Genomic DNA, 19,884 nt, shown 5'->3' with positions numbered 1-19,884 from the left:
ACACACGTACACTGTCACAGACACTCACACACACGCGTACACTGTCACATACACTCTCACAGATGCGTACACTGTCACAGACACTCTCACACACGCTTACCCTGCCTCAGACACTCTCACACACACACGTACCCTGTCACAGACACTCACACACACGCGTAACCTGCCTCAGACACTCTCACACACACGTACCCTGCCTCAGACACTCTCACACACACGTACACTGTCACAGACACTCTCACACACACGTACACTGCCGCAGACACTCTCGCACACGTGTACCCTGTCGCAGACACTCTCGGACACGCGTATCCTGTCACAGACACTCTCACACACACGCGTACCCTGCCACAGACAATCTCACACACACGTATCCTACTGCAGACACTCTCACAGACACGTACCCTGCCTCAGACACTCTCACACACACACACGTACCCTGTCACAGACACTCTCACACACACGTAACCTGCCTCAGACACTCTCACACACACGTACCCTGCCTCAGACACTCTCACACACACGTACACTGTCACAGACACTCTCACACACACGTACACTGTCACATACACTCTCACACACGCGTACACTGTCACAGACACTCTCACACACGCGTACCCTGTCACAGACACTCTCGCACACGCGTACCCTGCCACAGACACTCTCGCACACGCGTACCCTGTCACAGACACTCTCGCACACGCGTACCCTGTCACAGACACTCACACACATATCCTGCTGCAGACACTCTCACACACACGTACACTGTCACAGACACTCACACACACGCGTACACTGTCACATACACTCTAACAGATGCGTACACTGTCACAGACACACTCACACACACGTACACTGTCACAGACACTCTCACACACACTTACCCTGCCTCAGACACTCTCACACACACACGTACCCTGTCACAGACACTCACACACACGCGTACACTGTCACATACACTCGCACAGACGCGTACACTGTCACAGACACTCTCACACACGCGTACACTGTCACAGACACTCTCACACACACGTACCCTGCCTCAGACACTCTCACACACGCGTACCCTGTCACAGACACTCTCGCGCACGCGTACCCTGTCACAGACACTCTCACACACACGCGTACCCTGCCACAGACACTCTCACACACACGTATCCTACTGCAGACACTTTCACACACACGTACACTGTCACAGACACTCTCACACATATCCAGCCTCAGACACTCTCACACACACACGTACCCTGCCACAGACACACTCACACACACGTACCCTGCCTCAGACACTCTCACACACACACGTACCCTGTCACAGACACTCTCACACACATGTAACCTGCCTCAGACACTCTCACACACACGTACCCAATCACAGACACTCTCGCACACGCGGACCCTGTCACAGACACTCTCGCACACGCGTACCCTGCCACAGACACTCTCGCACACGCGTACCCTGCCACAGACACTCTCGCACACGCGTACCCTGTCACAGACACTCTCGCGCACGCGTACCCTGTCACAGACACTCTCACACACACGCGTACCCTGCCACAGACACTCTCACACACACGTATCCTACTGCAGACACTTTCACACACACGTACACTGTCACAGACACTCTCACACATATCCAGCCTCAGACACTCTCACACACACACGTACCCTGCCACAGACACACTCACACACACGTACCCTGCCTCAGACACTCTCACACACACACGTACCCTGTCACAGACACTCTCACACACATGTAACCTGCCTCAGACACTCTCACACACACGTACCCAATCACAGACACTCTCGCACACGCGGACCCTGTCACAGACACTCTCGCACACGCGTACCCTGCCACAGACACTCTCGCACACGCGTACCCTGCCACAGACACTCTCGCACACGCGTACCCTGTCACAGACACTCTCGCACACGCGTACCCTGTCACAGACACTCTCGCACACGCGTACCCTGTCACAGACACTCTCGCACACGCGTACCCTGCCACAGACACTCTCGCACACGCGTACCCTGCCACAGACACTCTCGCACACGCGTACCCTGCCACAGACACTCTCGCACACGCGTACCCTGCCACAGACACTCTCGCACACGCGTACACTGTCACAGACACTCTCGCACACGCGTACACTGTCACAGACACTCACACACACGCGTACACTGTCACAGACACTCTCACACACGCGTACACTGTCACAGACAATCTCACACACGCGTACACTGTCACAGACACTCTCACAGACGCGTACACTGTCACAGACACTCTCACACACACTTACCCTGCCACAGACACTCTCACACACACTTACCCTGCCACAGACACTCTCACACACGTATCCTGCCGCAGACACTCTCACACACACGTACCCTGCCGCAGACACTCTCACACACGCGTACCCTGCCGCAGACACTCTCATACACGCGTACCCTGCCGCAGACACTCTCATACACGCGTACCCTGCCGCAGACACTCTCGCACACGTGTACCCTGCCGCAGACACTCTCGCACACGTGTACCCTGTCGCAGACACTCTCGCACACGTGTACCCTGCCACAGACACTCTCGCACACGCGTACCCTGTCACAGACACTCTCGCACACGCGTACCCTGTCACAGACACTCACACACATATCCTGCTGCAGACACTCTCACACACACGTACACTGTCACAGACACTCACACACACGCGTACACTGTCACATACACTCTCACAGATGCGTACACTGTCACAGACACTCTCACACACGCTTACCCTGCCTCAGACACTCTCACACACACACGTACCCTGTCACAGACACTCACACACACGCGTAACCTGCCTCAGACACTCTCACACACACGTACCCTGCCTCAGACACTCTCACACACACGTACACTGTCACAGACACTCTCACACACACGTACACTGCCGCAGACACTCTCGCACACGTGTACCCTGTCGCAGACACTCTCGGACACGCGTATCCTGTCACAGACACTCTCACACACACGCGTACCCTGCCACAGACAATCTCACACACACGTATCCTACTGCAGACACTCTCACAGACACGTACCCTGCCTCAGACACTCTCACACACACACACGTACCCTGTCACAGACACTCTCACACACACGTAACCTGCCTCAGACACTCTCACACACACGTACCCTGCCTCAGACACTCTCACACACACGTACACTGTCACAGACACTCTCACACACACGTACACTGTCACATACACTCTCACACACGCGTACACTGTCACAGACACTCTCACACACGCGTACCCTGTCACAGACACTCTCGCACACGCGTACCCTGCCACAGACACTCTCGCACACGCGTACCCTGTCACAGACACTCTCGCACACGCGTACCCTGTCACAGACACTCACACACATATCCTGCTGCAGACACTCTCACACACACGTACACTGTCACAGACACTCACACACACGCGTACACTGTCACATACACTCTAACAGATGCGTACACTGTCACAGACACACTCACACACACGTACACTGTCACAGACACTCTCACACACACTTACCCTGCCTCAGACACTCTCACACACACACGTACCCTGTCACAGACACTCACACACACGCGTACACTGTCACATACACTCGCACAGACGCGTACACTGTCACAGACACTCTCACACACGCGTACACTGTCACAGACACTCTCACACACACGTACCCTGCCTCAGACACTCTCACACACGCGTACCCTGTCACAGACACTCTCGCGCACGCGTACCCTGTCACAGACACTCTCACACACACGCGTACCCTGCCACAGACACTCTCACACACACGTATCCTACTGCAGACACTTTCACACACACGTACACTGTCACAGACACTCTCACACATATCCAGCCTCAGACACTCTCACACACACACGTACCCTGCCACAGACACACTCACACACACGTACCCTGCCTCAGACACTCTCACACACACACGTACCCTGTCACAGACACTCTCACACACATGTAACCTGCCTCAGACACTCTCACACACACGTACCCAATCACAGACACTCTCGCACACGCGGACCCTGTCACAGACACTCTCGCACACGCGTACCCTGCCACAGACACTCTCGCACACGCGTACCCTGCCACAGACACTCTCGCACACGCGTACCCTGTCACAGACACTCTCGCACACGCGTACCCTGTCACAGACACTCTCGCACACGCGTACCCTGTCACAGACACTCTCGCACACGCGTACCCTGCCACAGACACTCTCGCACACGCGTACCCTGCCACAGACACTCTCGCACACGCGTACCCTGCCACAGACACTCTCGCACACGCGTACCCTGCCACAGACACTCTCGCACACGCGTACACTGTCACAGACACTCTCGCACACGCGTACACTGTCACAGACACTCACACACACGCGTACACTGTCACAGACACTCTCACACACGCGTACACTGTCACAGACAATCTCACACACGCGTACACTGTCACAGACACTCTCACAGACGCGTACACTGTCACAGACACTCTCACACACACTTACCCTGCCACAGACACTCTCACACACACTTACCCTGCCACAGACACTCTCACACACGTATCCTGCCGCAGACACTCTCACACACACGTACCCTGCCGCAGACACTCTCACACACGCGTACCCTGCCGCAGACACTCTCATACACGCGTACCCTGCCGCAGACACTCTCATACACGCGTACCCTGCCGCAGACACTCTCGCACACGTGTACCCTGCCGCAGACACTCTCGCACACGTGTACCCTGTCGCAGACACTCTCGCACACGTGTACCCTGCCACAGACACTCTCGCACACGCGTACCCTGTCACAGACACTCTCGCACACGCGTACCCTGTCACAGACACTCACACACATATCCTGCTGCAGACACTCTCACACACACGTACACTGTCACAGACACTCACACACACGCGTACACTGTCACATACACTCTCACAGATGCGTACACTGTCACAGACACTCTCACACACGCTTACCCTGCCTCAGACACTCTCACACACACACGTACCCTGTCACAGACACTCACACACACGCGTACACTGTCACATACACTCGAACAGACGCGTACACTGTCACAGACACTCTCACACACGCGTACACTGTCACAGACACTCTCAAACACACGTACCCTGCCTCAGACACTCTCACACACGCGTACCCTGTCACAGACACTCTCGCGCACGCGTACCCTGTCACAGACACTCTCACACACACGCGTACCCTGCCACAGACACTCTCACACACACGTATCCTACTGCAGACACTTTCACACACACGTACACTGTCACAGACACTCTCACACATATCCAGCCTCAGACACTCTCACACACACACGTACCCTGCCACAGACACACTCACACACACGTACCCTGCCTCAGACACTCTCACACACACACGTACCCTGTCACAGACACTCTCACACACATGTAACCTGCCTCAGACACTCTCACACACACGTACCCAATCACAGACACTCTCGCACACGCGGACCCTGTCACAGACACTCTCGCACACGCGTACCCTGCCACAGACACTCTCGCACACGCGTACCCTGCCACAGACACTCTCGCACACGCGTACCCTGTCACAGACACTCTCGCACACGCGTACCCTGTCACAGACACTCTCGCACACGCGTACCCTGCCACAGACACTCTCGCACACGCGTACCCTGCCACAGACACTCTCGCACACGCGTACCCTGCCACAGACACTCTCGCACACGCGTACCCTGCCACAGACACTCTCGCACACGCGTACCCTGCCACAGACACTCTCGCACACGCGTACACTGTCACAGACACTCTTGCACACGCGTACACTGTCACAGACACTCACACACACGCGTACACTGTCACAGACACTCTCACACACGCGTACACTGTCACAGACAATCTCACACACGCGTACACTGTCACAGACACTCTCACAGACGCGTACACTGTCACAGACACTCTCACACACACTTACCCTGCCACAGACACTCTCACACACACTTACCCTGCCACAGACACTCTCACACACGTATCCTGCCGCAGACACTCTCACACACACGTACCCTGCCGCAGACACTCTCACACACGCGTACCCTGCCGCAGACACTCTCATACACGCGTACCCTGCCGCAGACACTCTCATACACGCGTACCCTGCCGCAGACACTCTCGCACACGTGTACCCTGCCGCAGACACTCTCGCACACGTGTACCCTGTCGCAGACACTCTCGCACACGTGTACCCTGTCGCAGACACTCTCGGACACGCGTATCCTGCCGCAGACACTCTCACACACACGCGTACCCTGCCTCAGACACTCTCACACACAAACGTACCCTGTCACAGACACTCTCACACACACGTAACCTGCCTCAGACACTCTCACACACACGTACCCTGCCTCAGACACTCTCACACACACGTACACTGTCACAGACACTCTCACACACACGTACACTGTCACATACACTCTCACACACGCGTACACTGTCACAGACACTCTCACACACGCGTACCCTGTCACAGACACTCTCGCACACGCGTACCCTGCCACAGACACTCTCGCACACGCGTACCCTGTCACAGACACTCTCGCACACGCGTACCCTGTCACAGACACTCACACACATATCCTGCTGCAGACACTCTCACACACACGTACACTGTCACAGACACTCACACACACGCGTACACTGTCACATACACTCTCACAGATGCGTACACTGTCACAGACACTCTCACACACGCTTACCCTGCCTCAGACACTCTCACACACACACGTACCCTGTCACAGACATTCACACACACGCGTACACTGTCACATACACTCGAACAGACGCGTACACTGTCACAGACACTCTCACACACGCGTACACTGTCACAGACACTCTCACACACACGTACCCTGCCTCAGACACTCTCACACACGCGTACCCTGTCACAGACACTCTCGCGCACGCGTACCCTGTCACAGACACTCTCACACACACGCGTACCCTGCCACAGACACTCTCACACACACGTATCCTACTGCAGACACTCTCACACACACGTACACTGTCACAGACACTCTCACACATATCCTGCCTCAGACACTCTCACACACACACGTACCCTGCCACAGACACACTCACACACACGTACCCTGCCTCAGACACTCTCACACACACACGTACCCTGTCACAGACACTCTCACACACATGTAACCTGCCTCAGACACTCTCACACACACGTACCCAATCACAGACACTCTCGCACACGCGGACCCTGTCACAGACACTCTCGCACACGCGTACCCTGCCACAGACACTCTCGCACACGCGTACCCTGCCACAGACACTCTCGCACACGCGTACCCTGTCACAGACACTCTCGCACACGCGTACCCTGTCACAGACACTCTCGCACACGCGTACCCTGTCACAGACACTCTCGCACACGCGTACCCTGCCACAGACACTCTCGCACACGCGTACCCTGCCACAGACACTCTCGCACACGCGTACCCTGCCACAGACACTCTCGCACACATGCGTACCCTGCCACAGACACACTAACACACACATATCCTGCCTCAGACACTCTCACACACGCGTACCCTGCCGCAGACACTCTCACACACGCGTACCCTGTCACAGACACTCTCACACACGCGTATCCTGCCGCAGACACTCTCACACACACGTACCCTGTCACAGACACTCTCACACACACGTAACCTGCCTCAGACACTCTCACACACACATACCCTGCCTCAGACACTCTCACACACACGTACACTGTCACAGACACTCTCACACACACATACACTGTCACATACACTCTCACACACGCGTACACTGTCACAGACACTCTCACACACGCGTACCCTGTCACAGACACTCTCGCACACGCGTACCCTGCCACAGACACTCTCGCACACGCGTACCCTGTCACAGACACTCTCGCACACGCGTACCCTGTCACAGACACTCACACACATATCCTGCTGCAGACACTCTCACACACACGTACACTGTCACAGACACTCTCACACACGCTTACCCTGCCTCAGACACTCTCACACACACACGTACCCTGTCACAGACACTCACACACACGCGTACACTGTCACATACACTCGCACAGACGCGTACACTGTCACAGACACTCTCACACACGCGTACACTGTCACAGACACTCTCACACACACGTACCCTGCCTCAGACACTCTCACACACGCGTACCCTGTCACAGACACTCTCGCGCACGCGTACCCTGTCACAGACACTCTCACACACACGCGTACCCTGCCACAGACACTCTCACACACACGTATCCTACTGCAGACACTCTCACACACACGTACACTGTCACAGACACTCTCACACATATCCTGCCTCAGACACTCTCACACACACACGTACCCTGCCACAGACACACTCACACACACGTACCCTGCCTCAGACACTCTCACACACACACGTACCCTGTCACAGACACTCTCACACACATGTAACCTGCCTCAGACACTCTCACACACACGTACCCAATCACAGACACTCTCGCACACGCGGACCCTGTCACAGACACTCTCGCACACGCGTACCCTGCCACAGACACTCTCGCACACGCGTACCCTGCCACAGACACTCTCGCACACGCGTACCCTGTCACAGACACTCTCGCACACGCGTACCCTGTCACAGACACTCTCGCACACGCGTACCCTGTCACAGACACTCTCGCACACGCGTACCCTGCCACAGACACTCTCGCACACGCGTACCCTGCCACAGACACTCTCGCACACGCGTACCCTGTCACAGACACTCTCACACACATGCGTACCCTGCCACAGACACACTAACACACACATATCCTGCCTCAGACACTCTCACACACGCGTACCCTGCCGCAGACACTCTCACACACGCGTACCCTGTCACAGACACTCTCACACACGCGTATCCTGCCGCAGACACTCTCACACACACGTACCCTGCCGCAGACACTCTCACACAAGCGTACCCTGCCGCAGACACTCTCACACACGCGTACCCTGCCTCAGACACTCTCACACACGCGTACCCTGCCTCAGACACTCTCACACACGCGTACACTGTCACAGACACTCTCACACACGCGTACCCTGTCACAGACACTCTCACACACGCGTACACTGTCACAGACACTCTCACACACGCGTACACTGTCAGACACTCACACACACGCGTACACTGTCACAGACACTCTCACACACGCGTACACTGTCACAGACAATCTCACACACGCGTACACTGTCACAGACACTCTCACAGACGCGTACACTGTCACAGACACTCTCACACACACTTACCCTGCCACAGACACTCTCACACACACGTATCCTGCCGCAGACACTCTCACACACACGTACCCTGCCGCAGACACTCTCCTAGACACGTACCCTTCCACAGACACACTAACACACACATACCCTGCCGCAGACACTCTCATACACGCGTAACCTGCCACAGACACTCTCGCACACGCGTACCCTGCCGCAGACACTCTCGCACACGTGTACCCTGCCGCAGACACTCTCGCACACATGTACCCTGTCGCAGACACTCTCGGACACGCGTATCCTGTCACAGACACTCTCACACACACGCGTACCCTGCCACAGACAATCTCACACACACGTATCCTACTGCAGACACTCTCACACACACGTACCCTGCCTCAGACACTCTCACACACAAACGTACCCTGTCACAGACACTCTCACACACACGTAACCTGCCTCAGACACTCTCACACACACGTACCCTGCCTCAGACACTCTCACACACACGTACACTGTCACAGACACTCTCACACACGCGTATCCTGCCGCAGACACTCTCGGACACGCGTACCCTGTCACAGACACTCTCGCACACGCGTACCCTGTCACAGACACTCTCGCACACGCGTACCCTGTCACAGACACTCTCGCACACGCGTACCCTGCCACAGACACTCTCGCACACGCGTACCCTGCCACAGACACTCTCGCACACGCGTACCCTGTCACAGACACTCTCACACACATGCGTACCCTGCCACAGACACACTAACACACACATATCCTGCCTCAGACACTCTCACACACGCGTACCCTGCCGCAGACACTCTCACACACGCGTACCCTGTCACAGACACTCTCACACACGCGTATCCTGCCGCAGACACTCTCACACACACGTACCCTGCCGCAGACACTCTCACACAAGCGTACCCTGCCGCAGACACTCTCACACACGCGTACCCTGCCTCAGACACTCTCACACACGCGTACCCTGCCTCAGACACTCTCACACACGCGTACACTGTCACAGACACTCTCACACACGCGTACCCTGTCACAGACACTCTCACACACGCGTACACTGTCACAGACACTCTCACACACGCGTACACTGTCAGACACTCACACACACGCGTACACTGTCACAGACACTCTCACACACGCGTACACTGTCACAGACAATCTCACACACGCGTACACTGTCACAGACACTCTCACAGACGCGTACACTGTCACAGACACTCTCACACACACTTACCCTGCCACAGACACTCTCACACACACGTATCCTGCCGCAGACACTCTCACACACACGTACCCTGCCGCAGACACTCTCCTAGACACGTACCCTTCCACAGACACACTAACACACACATACCCTGCCGCAGACACTCTCATACACGCGTAACCTGCCACAGACACTCTCGCACACGCGTACCCTGCCGCAGACACTCTCGCACACGTGTACCCTGCCGCAGACACTCTCGCACACATGTACCCTGTCGCAGACACTCTCGGACACGCGTATCCTGTCACAGACACTCTCACACACACGCGTACCCTGCCACAGACAATCTCACACACACGTATCCTACTGCAGACACTCTCACACACACGTACCCTGCCTCAGACACTCTCACACACAAACGTACCCTGTCACAGACACTCTCACACACACGTAACCTGCCTCAGACACTCTCACACACACGTACCCTGCCTCAGACACTCTCACACACACGTACACTGTCACAGACACTCTCACACACGCGTATCCTGCCGCAGACACTCTCACACACACGTACCCTGCCGCAGACACTCTCACACAAGCGTACCCTGCCGCAGACACTCTCACACACGCGTACCCTGCCTCAGACACTCTCACACACGCGTACCCTGCCTCAGACACTCTCACACACGCGTACACTGTCACAGACACTCTCACACACGCGTACCCTGTCACAGACACTCTCACACACGCGTACACTGTCACAGACACTCTCACACACGCGTACACTGTCACAGACACTCTCACACACGCGTACACTGTCAGACACTCACACACACGCGTACACTGTCACAGACACTCTCACACACGCGTACACTGTCACAGACAATCTCACACACGCGTACACTGTCACAGACACTCTCACAGACGCGTACACTGTCACAGACACTCTCACACACACTTACCCTGCCACAGACACTCTCACACACACGTATCCTGCCGCAGACACTCTCACACACACGTACCCTGCCGCAGACACTCTCCTAGACACGTACCCTTCCACAGACACACTAACACACACATACCCTGCCGCAGACACTCTCATACACGCGTAACCTGCCACAGACACTCTCGCACACGCGTACCCTGCCGCAGACACTCTCGCACATGTGTACCCTGCCGCAGACACTCTCGCACACATGTACCCTGTCGCAGACACTCTCGGACACGCGTATCCTGTCACAGACACTCTCACACACACGCGTACCCTGCCACAGACAATCTCACACACACGTATCCTACTGCAGACACTCTCACACACACGTACCCTGCCTCAGACACTCTCACACACAAACGTACCCTGTCACAGACACTCTCACACACACGTAACCTGCCTCAGACACTCTCACACACACGTACCCTGCCTCAGACACTCTCACACACACGTACACTGTCACAGACACACTCACACACACATACACTGTCACATACACTCTCACACACGTGTACACAGTCACAGACACTCTCACACACGCGTACCCTGTCACAGACACTCTCGCACACGCGTACCCTGCCACAGACACTCTCGCACACGCGTACCCTGTCACAGACACTCTCGCACACGCGTACCCTGTCACAGACACTCACACACATATCCTGCTGCAGACACTCTCACACACACGTACACTGTCACAGACACTCACACACACGCGTACACTGTCACATACACTCTCACAGATGCGTACACTGTCACAGACACTCTCACACACGCGTACACTGTCACAGACACTCTCACACACGCTTACCCTGCCTCAGACACTCTCACACACACACGTACCCTGTCACAGACACTCACACACACACGTACACTGTCACATACACTCTCACAGACGCGTACACTATCACAGACACTCTCACACACGCGTACACTGTCACAGACACTCTCACACACACGTACCCTGCCTCAGACACTCTCACACACGCGTACCCTGTCACAGACACTCTCGCGCACGCGTACCCTGTCACAGACACTCTCACACACACGCGTACCCTGCCACAGACAATCTCACACACACGTATCCTACTGCAGACACTCTCACACACACGTACACTGTCACAGACACTCTCACACATATCCTGCCTCAGACACTCTCACACACACACGTACCCTGCCACAGACACACTCACACACACGTACCCTGCCTCAGACACTCTCACACACACACGTACCCTGTCACAGACACTCTCACACACATGTAACCTGCCTCAGACACTCTCACACACACGTACCCAATCACAGACACTCTCACACACACGTACCCTGCCTCAGACACTCTCACACACACGTACACTGTCACAGACACTCTCACACACACATACACTGTCGCAGACACTCTCACACACGTGTACACTGTCACAGACACTCTCACACACACGTACCCTGCCTCAGACACTCTCACACACACGTACCCTGCCTCAGACACTCTCACACACACGTACACTGTCACAGACACTCTCACAAACGCGTACACTGTCACATACACTCTCACACACGTGTACACTGCCTCAGACACTCTCACACACGCGTACACTGTCACAGACACTCTCACACACGCGTACACTGTCACAGACAATCTCACACATGAGTACACTGTCACATACACTCACACACACGAGTACACTGTCACATACACTCTCACAGACGCGTACACTGTCACAGACACTCTCACACACGCGTACACTGTCACAGACACTCTCACACACGCTTACCCTGCCTCAGACACTCTCACACACACACGTACCCTGTCACAGACACTCACACACATGCGTACACTGTCACATACACTCTCACAGACGCGTACACTGTCACAGACACTCTCACACACGCGTACACTGTCACAGACACTCTCACACACACATACACTGTCACATACACTCTCACACACGCGTACACTGTCACAGACACTCTCACACACGCGTACCCTGTCACAGACACTCTCGCACACGCGTACCCTGCCACAGACACTCTCGCACACGCGTACCCTGTCACAGACACTCTCGCACACGCGTACCCTGTCACAGACACTCACACACATATCCTGCTGCAGACACTCTCACACACACGTACACTGTCACAGACACTCACACACACGCGTACCCTGTCACAGACACTCTCGCACACGCGTACCCTGCCACAGACACTCTCGCACACGCGTACCCTGTCACAGACACTCTCGCACACGCGTACCCTGTCACAGACACTCACACACATATCCTGCTGCAGACACTCTCACACACACGTACACTGTCACAGACACTCACACACACGCGTACACTGTCACATACACTCTCACAGATGCGTACACTGTCACAGACACTCTCACACACGCGTACACTGTCACAGACACTCTCACACACGCTTACCCTGCCTCAGACACTCTCACACACACACGTACCCTGTCACAGACACTCACACACACGCGTACACTGTCACATACACTCTCACAGACGCGTACACTGTCACAGACACTCTCACACACGCGTACACTGTCACAGACACTCTCACACACACGTACCCTGCCTCAGACACTCTCACACACGCGTACCCTGTCACAGACACTCTCGCGCACGCGTACCCTGTCACAGACACTCTCACACACACGCGTACCCTGCCACAGACAATCTCACACACACGTATCCTACTGCAGACACTCTCACACACACGTACACTGTCACAGACACTCTCACACATATCCTGCCTCAGACACTCTCACACACACACGTACCCTGCCACAGACACACTCACACACACGTACCCTGCCTCAGACACTCACACACACACGTACCCTGTCACAGACACTCTCACACACATGTAACCTGCCTCAGACACTCTCACACACACGTACCCAATCACAGACACTCTCACACACACGTACCCTGCCTCAGACACTCTCACACACACGTACACTGTCACAGACACTCTCACACACACATACACTGTCGCAGACACTCTCACACACGTGTACACTGTCACAGACACTCTCACACACACGTACCCTGCCTCAGACACTCTCACACACACGTACCCTGCCTCAGACACTCTCACACACACGTACACTGTCACAGACACTCTCACAAATGCGTACACTGTCACATACACTCTCACACACGTGTACACTGTCACATACACTCACACACACGAGTACACTGTCACATACACTCTCACAGACGCGTACACTGTCACAGACACTCTCACACACGCGTACACTGTCACAGACACTCTCACACACGCTTACCCTGCCTCAGACACTCTCACACACACACGTACCCTGTCACAGACACTCACACACATGCGTACACTGTCACATACACTCTCACAGACGCGTACACTGTCACAGACACTCTCACACACGCGTACACTGTCACAGACACTCTCACACACACGTACCCTGCCTCAGACACTCTCACGCACACGTACACTGTCACAGACACTCTCACACACGCGTACACTGTCACAGACACTCTCACACACGCGTACACTGTCACAGACAATCTCACACACGCGTACACTGTCACAGACACTCTCACACACGTGTGCACTGTCACAGACACTCTCACACACACTTACCCTGCCACAGACACTCTTACATACACGTATCCTGCCGCAGACACTCTCACACACACGTACCCTGCCGCAGACACTCTCGTACACACGTACCCTTCCACAGACACACTAACACACACGTATCCTACTGCAGACACTCTCACACACACGTACACTGTCACAGACAATCTCACACATGAGTACACTGTCACATACACTCACACACACGAGTACACTGTCACATACACTCTCACAGACGCGTACACTGTCACAGACACTCTCACACACGCGTACACTGTCACAGACACTCTCACACACGCTTACCCTGCCTCAGACACTCTCACACACACACGTACCCTGTCACAGACACTCACACACATGCGTACACTGTCACATACACTCTCACAGACGCGTACACTGTCACAGACACTCTCACACACGCGTACACTGTCACAGACACTCTCACACACACTTACCCTGCCACAGACACTCTTACATACACGTATCCTGCCGCAGACACTCTCACACACACGTACCCTGCCGCAGACACTCTCGTACACACGTACCCTTCCACAGACACACTAACACACACGTATCCTACTGCAGACACTCTCACACACACGTACACTGTCACAGACACTCTTACACATATCCTGCCTCAGACACTCTCACACACACACGAACCCTGCCACAGACACACTCACACACACGTAACCTGCCACAGACACTCTCATACACACGTACTCGGCCGCAGACACTCTCACACACATGTACCCTGTCACAGACACTCTCACACACACGTATCCAATCACAGACACTCTCACACACGTATACACTGTCACAGACACTCTCACACACATGTACCCTGCCACAGACACTCTCATACACACGTACTCTGCCGCAGACACTCTCACACACATGTACCTTGTCACAGACACTCTCAAACACACGTACTCTGCCGCAGACACTCTCACACACATGTACCCTGTCACAGACACTCTCACACACACGTACCCTGCCACAGACACTCTCATACACACGTACTCTGCCGCAGACACTCTCACACACATGTACCCTGTCACAGACACTCTCAAACACACGTACTCTGCCGCAGACACTCTCACACACAACTACCCTGCCACAGACACTCTCAAACACACGTACTCTGCCGTAGACACTCTCACACACATGTACCCTGCCACAGACACTCTCAAACACACGTACTCTGCCACAGACACTCTCACACACACGTACTCTGCCACAGACACTCTCAAACACACGAACTCTGCCGCAGACACTCTCACACACACGTACCCTGCCACAGACACTCTCACACACATGTACCCTGCCACAGACACTCTCAAACACACGTACTCTGCCACAGACACTCTCATACACATGTACCCTGCCACAGACACTCTGAAACACACGTACCCTGCCACAGACACTCTCACACACATGTACCCTGCCACAGACACTCTCAAACACACGTACTCTGCCACAGACACTCTCATACATATGTACCCTGCCACAGACACTCTGAAAGACACGTACCCTGCCACAGACACTCTCACACACATGTACACTGTCACAGACACTCTCACAAACACATACACTGTCACAGACACTCTCACACACACGTACCCTGCCGCAGACACTCTCACACACACGTACCCTGCCGCAGACACTCTCGTACACACGTACCCTTCCACAGACACACTAACACACACGTATCCTACTGCAGACACTCTCACACACACGTACACTGTCACAGACAATCTCACACATGAGTACACTGTCACATACACTCACACACACGAGTACACTGTCACATACACTCTCACAGACGCGTACACTGTCACAGACACTCTCACACACGCGTACACTGTCACAGACACTCTCACACACGCTTACCCTGCCTCAGACACTCTCACACACACACGTACCCTGTCACAGACACTCACACACATGCGTACACTGTCACATACACTCTCACAGACGCGTACACTGTCACAGACACTCTCACACACGCGTACACTGTCACAGACACTCTCACACACACTTACCCTGCCACAGACACTCTTACATACACGTATCCTGCCGCAGACACTCTCACACACACGTACCCTGCCGCAGACACTCTCGTACACACGTACCCTTCCACAGACACACTAACACACACGTATCCTACTGCAGACACTCTCACACACACGTACACTGTCACAGACACTCTTACACATATCCTGCCTCAGACACTCTCACACACACACGAACCCTGCCACAGACACACTCACACACACGTAACCTGCCACAGACACTCTCATACACACGTACTCGGCCGCAGACACTCTCACACACATGTACCCTGTCACAGACACTCTCACACACACGTATCCAATCACAGACACTCTCACACACGTATACACTGTCACAGACACTCTCACACACATGTACCCTGCCACAGACACTCTCATACACACGTACTCTGCCGCAGACACTCTCACACACATGTACCTTGTCACAGACACTCTCAAACACACGTACTCTGCCGCAGACACTCTCACACACATGTACCCTGTCACAGACACTCTCACACACACGTACCCTGCCACAGACACTCTCATACACACGTACTCTGCCGCAGACACTCTCAAACACACGTACTCTGCCGCAGACACTCTCACACACAACTACCCTGCCACAGACACTCTCAAACACACGTACTCTGCCGTAGACACTCTCACACACATGTACCCTGCCACAGACACTCTCAAACACACGTACTCTGCCACAGACACTCTCACACACACGTACTCTGCCACAGACACTCTCAAACACACGAACTCTGCCGCAGACACTCTCACACACACGTACCCTGCCACAGACACTCTCACACACATGTACCCTGCCACAGACACTCTCAAACACACGTACTCTGCCACAGACACTCTCATACACATGTACCCTGCCACAGACACTCTGAAACACACGTACCCTGCCACAGACACTCTCACACACATGTACCCTGCCACAGACACTCTCAAACACACGTACTCTGCCACAGACACTCTCATACATATGTACCCTGCCACAGACACTCTGAAAGACACGTACCCTGCCACAGACACTCTCACACACATGTACACTGTCACAGACACTCTCACAAACACATACACTGTCACAGACACTCTCACACACACGTACCCTGCCTCAGACACTCTCACACACACGTACACTGTCACAGACACTCTCACAAACGCGTACAGTCACATACACTCTCACACATGAGTACACTGTCACATACACTCACACACACGAGTACACTGTCACAGACACTCTCACACACGCGTACACTGTCACAGACACTCTCACACACGCGTACACTGTCACAGACACTCTCACACACGCGTACACTGTCACAGACAATCTCACACACGCGTACACTGTCACAGACACTCTCACACACATGTACCCTGTCACAGACACTCTCAAACACACGTACCCTGCCACAGACACTCTCATACACATGTACCCTGCCACAGACACTCTGAAACACACGTACTCTGCCACAGACACTCTCACACACACGTACCCTGCCACAGACACTCTCATACACATGTAGCCTGCCACAGACACTGTCAAACACACGTACTCTGCCACAGACACTCTCACGCACACGTACCCTGTCACAGGCACTCTCACACACACGTACCCTGCCGCAGACACTCTCACACACGTGTATCCTGCCACAGACACACGGCAAATGACAAACGGGACCAAACTGTTTGTCCGTTATAAGCGAAATTCTATTGTATGTGAGTCCGCTATATCCGATGCTTTTTCTGGAGGTTCTTAAAGGCGCACGACCAGCAGACCTTATCTGTTATAGATGATATTCCGTTATAAGCGAGTCCATTATAACCGGATTATACTGCACCTCCAACTCCACCTAGCAGACATACCTATGAGGAGATTGAGGTATGGACTGATTCTGATCGTGTTTGGACTAAACACCCCGGGATTCAAATACAACATCCACCGTGATTCACCCACATTATTGTTGTGCCACAGGTGAACTGCACAAACATGTTTTTTCACTGATCACTTATATAACTTGTTTCTCACAGAAAGAGCTAGAACACCTATCTTGCCTTTCCCAGGGGAAAAGGGAAAGCCCTGCCCAAAATGCTTCGTAACCGCAAGCGCAAAACAGCCTCACCTGGACAGGAATTGGAGAATAAAGAGCATATTCCCTGAGGAAGGGGGTGAGCCTGGCCAGCTCGCCCCCTCCCCGCACGCGTACCACTCCAGATTTAGCATAAAGGAAGGGGGAGAGCTCAGCACTGACCAGAGATCAGCCGTGGAATAGAGCGCGCATCGCCCGGCACTTCTCAGGAATCACGTGTTAGTCTCCTGCCAGGACTGAAAGGGGCTCCCCAGTCCGTGTGTGAAGGTGGGTGATTATAGCACGTCCGAGTGTAGATGGCTTGTGGCTACTTTTTCATTTTATTAATTAGTGGGATTACCTATCATCCATCCATCCATCCATTTTCCAAACCACTTATCCTACTGGGTCGCGGGGGGTACGGAGCCTATCCCGGAAGCAATGGGCACGAGGCAGGGAACAACCCAGGATGGGGGGCCAGCCCATCGCAGGGCACACTCACACACCATGCACTCACGCACGCATTCCTAT

The 19,884-nt window shown here is 54.4% G+C and overlaps 1 protein-coding gene across 19 annotated transcripts; it reads right to left on the bottom strand.

The window, feature by feature from the left end:
* Window positions 1-837: 837 nt before the first annotated feature.
* Window positions 838-19,882, bottom strand: LOC125722486 (keratin-associated protein 4-11-like). 19 transcript variants are annotated; one of them, XR_007386398.1, is made up of 5 exons: window positions 17,763-19,882; window positions 17,553-17,702; window positions 15,904-16,112; window positions 12,846-14,401; window positions 6,889-7,129 (listed from the first exon to the last, which is right to left on the bottom strand). XR_007386398.1 is itself a non-coding variant. In XM_048998672.1 (4 exons), exons 1-4 carry the CDS (start codon window positions 18,264-18,266, stop codon window positions 1,627-1,629), a joined length of 936 nt encoding a protein of 311 aa, XP_048854629.1. In that variant the 5' UTR covers window positions 18,267-19,882; the 3' UTR covers window positions 838-1,626. The 19 variants fall into 19 exon arrangements, 4 of the variants coding, with proteins under 4 accessions (XP_048854629.1, XP_048854628.1, XP_048854625.1 ...); XR_007386397.1 differs by lacking the exon at window positions 6,889-7,129 and adding an exon at window positions 12,007-12,721; XM_048998672.1 differs by lacking the exons at window positions 6,889-7,129; window positions 12,846-14,401 and adding an exon at window positions 838-1,699.
* Between the last annotated feature and the right edge of the window lie 2 nt (window positions 19,883-19,884).

The sequence above is a fragment of the Brienomyrus brachyistius genome, unplaced genomic scaffold (assembly GCF_023856365.1).
Source record: "Brienomyrus brachyistius isolate T26 unplaced genomic scaffold, BBRACH_0.4 scaffold39, whole genome shotgun sequence".
NCBI lineage: Eukaryota > Metazoa > Chordata > Actinopteri > Osteoglossiformes > Mormyridae > Brienomyrus > Brienomyrus brachyistius.
Note: the sequence above shows the minus strand (reverse complement) of the source record. Positions and strands in the feature narration are given on the sequence as shown.

Excerpts from the sequence above, each read along its gene's own strand:
- LOC125722486 (XM_048998672.1), bottom strand. The coding sequence starts at position 18,266 with ATGTATGAGAGTGTCTGTGGCAGAGTACGTGTGTTTGAGAGTGTCTGT. Across the intron at positions 17,703-17,762 it reads GTGAGAGTGTCTGTGACAGG|GTACATGTGTGTGAGAGTGT; the intron begins GTACATGTGTGT and ends GTCTGTGACAAG. Across the intron at positions 1,700-15,903 it reads TATGAGAGTGTCTGTGGCAG|GGTACGTGTGTGTGAGTGTG; the intron begins GTTACGTGTGTG and ends TGTCTGAGGCAG.